Below are 6,631 nucleotides of genomic sequence, written 5' to 3' on the forward strand. Positions count from 1 at the left end.
TATTATATGTGCAAATAGATTAGATTTACGTTTATGTGTATACTACACAGGAATCATGTGTTGTGTACAATATTTGCAGTATTGATAGGAAAAGAAAAAATATAAATCTGTAATTTAGCAAATTAGATTTGTCAGGGTTTTCAGCTTCTTTCAGTTATCTAATGCATACATCCAGAATCTTTTGTTTTTGTGATAATTATTTCATTTTCTTTGATGTGCTTTATGTATGGTCTGTTGTTCAAGGTGTGGTGGTTAAGGTTCCCGCTGCACTTCTGTTATGAGATTCTCTAGCAAACAAATCTATTATCTTTAAATCTGAGTTTTGGGATGTTGGGAAATAAAGTCCCTCAAAATTAATCTTGTGGAGTTTTTTGTTTTAGTATCTTGTCTATTTTTTCCTTCAACAAATATCAATGAAGAATATCATCTTGTTCAGATCAGAGAGTTGTTAATAACTATGGTTGACTCAGATACACAGTGGTTGCAGGTTGCTGCAAGTACTTCAAGCTCGAGGAAGGACCAGGCTGCAACAGTACAGCCAGAAACATTTTACGAACATTTCTTTTCAGACAACATTTATTTCTATTAATGGCGTCAAAGCAAACTATAAAATAGGATCACTCGTAAATCACAGGAACAGATAAAGATAGCAGCCCAAAACAGCGAAGATCGAAAGACGAATGCTAGCACACAAACATTTGTCTATGCTCGCCATTTATTTATTTTTGATTGAATTTGACCAGAGACAAATTCAACAAATTCACACCTGCTTCAATGCTAAATAGAGAGCACACAATGAGCCACTTCAGCAATATTATTTATCATTTCGCGAAGAAAGAAAGTGATGGAAGGAAAACCATTTTATGGAATATACTTCTCAGTAAGACAGACAACTTTGCCCCTCTGATGCCAGAGGCTGAGCATGCATAGTAACCCGCAGAAGTGTGCATTAAACCTTATTATTTGGGGACTAACAGGAAGACAGGGTCGCGCGGAGGGTTTGTCAGTCTTGGGTTCGCTTCTTCCAACTACGATGGCCTTATCTCGCTCTTTTTGGCCGAGGCTAACGTTGTGGTCGGAGAGGTAGCCGAGGCCGGGGCCGAGCTTGGATATAAGCCGAGCTTCACTCCAATGTCTTTGGGCTGACGCACGGTGCTTCTGGACGGGAATGGATTGAATGTGGGGGGTCCGGCGTCGTCAGGAGATTTGTCGGCCTTTTTGCGCCTCCCTGCGGCTCTGCCGGGTGGGCTGCTTTGCGGTGAGGCACCCCTCTGTGGCCCCTCCGATGCCTCACGCGGCTCTTGGGGTCCCTCGCGAGGCAGCGATGGCGTCTGCACGGGTAGCGTCGTGGGGGCGTCCAGGGGGACCGACCCCACCACGGGCCTAGGTCTGTCAGTGGGGGACCGGCCTGCCTCGTCCGTCCTGCCGCGGGGGGCGAGGTACGACGGGGGAGCGGAGGAGGTGGTGGAGACGGAGGTAAAAGTGTTCGACGCCCTGGCAGAGGCCAACGCCTTTTCCACCATCGGGGTGCTCGGTGGACTTAGCTCTGGCCGCCACTTCTTGGGCTCGGCCCGCTCGGCCTCCGGGACACGGAGTATGTGCGCGCCTGGTAGCGGCTGCAGCGGCGACGTGGTGAGGGGCGACATCTCGGGGAACTTGTAAGTGGGCTTGAACGTGTGCCTCTGCGACGCGGTGGGCGAGGCCTCTGTCTCACCGTGGTCCAAGATGAGCTGCATCCTCTCAACGGTCTTGACCGTGGCCTTTCTGCTGGATCTACATGTTTCGTCGAGGGACGCTTGTTTCGACAGAGGCAGGTCGGCGGGGACTCGCTGGCTCTTGTCCCTGCACAGGGCGCGGCTGAGGGTCGCGACCGGGGCGGCCGCCACCTCCTCCTCATCCTCGAGCAGTGTCGTCGGCGGCCCCTTGTGCACGGGGCAGCTGGACGAGAGCAGGTCGGGAGGCTCACTGAGCTCAGGCAGCGTGAAGGCGCGTCCACTGCGCTGCCAGGCCGAGATGCGCTGCAAGATCTCTGAGTTCTCGCGGATGATCCTGGATGCTCGCTCGCTGTTCTGACGGTCCAGGCGCTTGGCTCGTCTGCTACTGGCCGTGACACCCTCCACGTCCCCGGCCGCGCTTCGAGCTCGCTCCGCGTCTCGCCCACCCACTTCCTCCTCTTGTTCGTCGAGCAGCTCGCTGAGGTCCAACTCAAGTGCGCTGGACTTGAGCGAGGCCACGCTCCCCTCGTCGCCGCTCTCCTCCATGAACGACCCCTCGCGCCCGAAGAGTCGTTCCATGATGCGCTGACGACTCTCTCGCGAGCTCGTGGACGTCGGCGACGACGACTCTCGCATGGCGCTCGAGTCTTCGGACGGCGAGCGCGACAGGTGCTCCATGATGAGCCTGAGTTTCTCTGTCACCGACGCGACCACCTTATCCGGTGACTCCCCTGAGTCCTCGGCGGCGGTTGTTGTTGGCGTCAGCTGATCGCTTATGTCGTCTCGCAACGCCGTCATCCACGCGTCCAACTCTTGTCGTGTGGACACATCGGCATCCACGGGGAGTTTCGCGGTTTCCACCAGGATGCCCTCTCCAGTTGACTCCAGGCTGCTAGTCTCCGTGTCCCCCGCACACTGGTTCACTTCGGCCACGGCCTCGAGCTCGAAGACGGCGGATGTCTGATACCTCACCTCGGCCTGCAGCAAGTTCAGGCTCTGGTCTTCGACAAGGTGTTCCATCTGAAGGAGGTCGACGTCCTGCGACTTCTCTTCTGAATTTGTATCCAATGTCGTTTTACTTTGGGAATCTAATTGTGTTTCCGATTTCAGCCCCGGAAGCAGGAGCACTGAGTCCTCATCCAGCAACAGCGATTCCGGCCCGCGTGCCTCCGAGACGGACTCGTCCAGTAGTTTCGCCGAAGTCTGAGTCGCCCTTTTCTGCCCTTTCACTTGGCCGTCGGTCTTGGAATCCCACTGCACGAGGTCGACGTGTTCCTCCTCCTCGCTGGGCGCTCCCGGGTCGTCGCAAAGCTCCGTCGAGGTGCTGCTGCTGCTCCTGCTGCACCCGGCGCTGCTGCCGCTGCTGCGCTGGCTGCCCGCGCTTCCGGACCGGGAGCGTGGCCGACTGGGACGCTCGACCGGAAGCTCGCTCCCTCCTGATCGGAAAAGGGAATACATTTAGAAGACGCCCGTTAGTTAATTATAAAGAGCGAAACAATTCCGGGTCAGTTTGATCGGGCCACATCTTAAAAGGCAAGCTCGGGACGCGGGCCAAAGGCGGAATGGAAGTAGGCTGCACTCGCCGATAAGGTCGAGGTCCCGGTAAAGCGAAGCCAAGCGGGAGCGGGGGTGTGAGAGGCGCCCAGCAAAACCAATGGCGCGGTGAGCCGGCCGATCAGCTTGGACCAAAGTTATGATTGACTTACCGTCCGCCAGCGACTTCCTGCGCTTGTCCTCGTCCTTCCAGTGAAGAGTTTCCACCGGCCGAGGCTGCAGGCTGTTCCCTGGAAACGAAACACGAGTCAAACTTTTCGCGCCATTCCGCTGGTCCCAGTCGGACCGCAAACAGCCAAGGCCTCGAGAACTGCGTGAACTGCTGGAATAATTTAGCGACTGAAGCAGCAGCAGCAGCAACAGCGGCGCGGAAAGCGTCACTGGAAACACAAACAAAAACATGCGACTGCTGCTTTCGTTGAGCGAAACAATTCTGAGCGAGGTCGAAGAGGTTGGGCGCGGCAAAGCTTGTCGTGTGCGTGCGAGGCTGGGCCACCGCGGGCCGGTGCACTTACGCTTGGCCGCGGACGCGGCTGCAGCGGTCTTGGTGGGGGGCGGCGGCACGGCCCCCGGAGGCGGCGGCAGGCGGCGGCCCTTGGCGCTGCGGAGGGCGGGCTTGCCGATCAGGAGGTGGTTCATGGCCACGGAGGGCCCGCTGAGGGGCCCCGACGAGCCGCCCCCTAGGCCCCCGAGGCCGCCGAGGCCGCCGCACGCCGCCGTCACGATGATGTGCGCCTGCCGCTGACGCTCCCGCAGGCGGCAGTACTGCTGCTTGAGCATGGACACGTCCAGGGAGAGCCGCTCCCGCTCTCGGTCGGGGGCGGGCATGGCCGCCAGCGGGCCCGCCCCGGCCGCCGCCCCCCGGTGCCCGCTGCCTCCCGCGTTCACCGACCCTGCAAACCCAAGCGAACGTCGTTTCAAAGTGCAAATTGAGAGAAAGAAACCGGACTTCGTGTCGCATTGGAACAAACATAGGCCACCGTTTCGAACCCAGAAACAACTTGTAATACGTGGGTCTCCCTTGCAAATTAGGGTGAGTTAAAGTCTCTCGCGCATTTGTTTAGTCTGTACACGTGCCACAATTGCAACAGGTGGCCGAAACACCTCGCTCACTTACGTAGTTATAAAGTTATGAGCCGGCCGGCCGGGCTTTGTTTGGCTCCGACCATTGCAGCCGAACGAGTAGGCAACCCAGCAACGCGCAAACTTTTGGCGCCACAGTATCACTACGACTGTAAATGGAGTTTTCAGCTAGAGCTCTGGACAACTTATCTTGACAGAAAGTTGCCTCGGAGATCACACCCGGAGAACAAAAGAAATACAGTCCGCTCAGGAGCGGCAGACAATAGGCCACCCTCGGCCCGGGGGCCACATGGTGCGCTTTCGGGCTGCAGGTAGGCTCGGGTAGGGCTGCACTTCTGGCGCGGACTGAAATCTTTCTGTCAAGATAAGTTGTCCAGAGCTCTACCAGCAGGGATGAACGACGACGTATGGTAAGGTGGGGGACGACGTCAGTGTACGAACCTACAGTACCTTACCTGTACGTCGAGCAGTAACGGAGAGTTTATATGGGGCTCAGCAGAGTGGATGACGAAAACTCATGGGAAGTGGACTGTTTGTCATGTTCCTTTCCTCGTGACTCTCCTATACAACACCGTGGAATACCCCTAACAGTAACCATCTTTCTCGCCGAGCTCACCTCGTCTCCTGGGCGATCGAAAGAGGTCGGCGATGCCGAAAGCGGCGGCCACGGCGATCCTCTCATCATCGTCCTGGTCCGAGTTGTCTCCCGAGTCGCCCGAGTCGTCCTCCGTGTAGAAGAGCCGTAGGCCTCGGCGCAGCCCGGAGGACACGGTGCTGGTCCAGGGCGTTATGTTGTACATGTACTTGTCCCGCAGAGCGGGCAGCTCGGGGCACTGCATCGCCACCACCGTCTGCAACAGGCTCAGTTTGTAAAGATGCGGTTCAACCGCACCGCACTGTGCGCCGCGACCGCGACCCACCTTGATGAGACGGTTGGAGTCGTTCTGGCTGAACTCGAGGATCTCCCGGGTCAGGACGCCCATGATGCTGTAGAACTCATCCGCGCTGCTGACCGTCATGATGCGCCTGCAATGTAGTCAAAAATATAAACCACAATCATTCAGATCAATCTTGAAAGTATAAAATAGACCGTCGCAATCATGAGACTCACTCTGCCAGGTGGTCCCATATCGCCAGGGCGGTGCGCAGCAGGATCTGGTTCCCCTCGAGGAAGATGAGGTCCCAGACCCTGAGCACGACGGGCTGCGGAAGGCAGTTGCAGAACAGGGTGAGGAACCACTGCATGGTGAACACGTTGGTGAGTGGCGGCTCGTAGCACGTTCCTGGAACCGTCAAAGTGGATCCCCATTTATTTCCCGCACGCCCCTCGCTACACCGCGCCAATAAAGGGTGGCCCAGGGACTCCGGAATAAGTCGTAGTTACTGTGCCGCATGTAGCCGCGTGGGCGGGCTTGTATACCCTGCCGCGAGGGGTGGACCACTTGAATATTCCATGCATTCGCCTAAAAATATTCCGAAAATATCCCAGATATTCCACAAAAATTTTCCAGATATTCCACCAAAAATTTCCAGATATTCCAAGAATATTCCAGATATTCCAAAAATATTCCAGGTATTCCAAAAGTATTCCTGATATTCCACAAAATATCCCAGATATTCCATGTTCACCAAAAATCTGACAGGTCGACCCCTCGCCCTGCCGTCTATCACCACGGCGCCTTGGTGACTTGCGAGTCTGATAAAGATTTTGGGGGAGATTTTACAGAAAAAGTCTGGGTATACTGGTTGCCAAGTAAGTCTGGCAAAAGTACTACTGCTTGTAAAATTACAGGACGTAGCCATATGTCCACACGCTTCTTTGCATATGCGGCACAGTGTATACCTACGAAATATTCCGGGTTCTGTGGGCCGCCGCAAAACATTTCCAATTTCGAGTTCCGACTTTAAACAGCGAGAGGGACGCGTGGGCTGGGCGTGGGCGAGACGCCGGTCGCGGCCGTCACAACGGGGCTGATTTGCACTGCTGCGGGCTGAAAGTCCGCAGGGCGGCAAGTATCGATGAGCACTCTCGCTCTCCCCGTGCCGTCCCTCTCGCTCTCCCAGCGCCGTCCCTCTCACTCTCCCCGTTCCGTCACTCTCGCTCTCCCCTCGCCACCTCTCTCGCTCTCCCCGTGCTGTTCCTCTCGCCCTCCTCGTGATTCCCCTTTCGCGCCGCGCCGGGACCGGGGATAGAAATACCGCGTATCCCGCTCCCGCCAACGGCACGTGTGCTCCCCTTCCTCCACGGAACCTCACCCCACCCCTCCCTTCCCTCCCCC

At 56.4% G+C, this 6,631-nt stretch overlaps 1 protein-coding gene across 1 annotated transcript in view; it reads right to left on the reverse strand.

Annotated features, from left to right (window-relative positions):
* Positions 1–558: 558 nt before the first annotated feature.
* The window catches only part of LOC113210516 (uncharacterized), a gene marked incomplete at its 5' end in the record, with an annotated part of 7,451 nt that continues 1,378 nt past the window's right edge, over positions 559–6,631 (reverse strand). The window contains 6 exons of the mRNA XM_052276421.1: positions 559–3,151; positions 3,422–3,499; positions 3,785–4,162; positions 4,969–5,203; positions 5,273–5,378; positions 5,464–5,635. Coding sequence (XP_052132381.1) covers positions 1,029–3,151; positions 3,422–3,499; positions 3,785–4,162; positions 4,969–5,203; positions 5,273–5,378; positions 5,464–5,635 — 3,092 coding nt within the window. The remainder of the gene's footprint in view (positions 3,152–3,421; positions 3,500–3,784; positions 4,163–4,968; positions 5,204–5,272; positions 5,379–5,463; positions 5,636–6,631) is intronic.

The sequence above is a fragment of the Frankliniella occidentalis genome, unplaced genomic scaffold, assembly GCF_000697945.3.
Source record: "Frankliniella occidentalis isolate FOCC.00 unplaced genomic scaffold, Focc_3.1 Scaffold2897, whole genome shotgun sequence".
In the NCBI taxonomy this organism is placed as follows: Eukaryota; Metazoa; Arthropoda; class Insecta; order Thysanoptera; family Thripidae; genus Frankliniella; species Frankliniella occidentalis.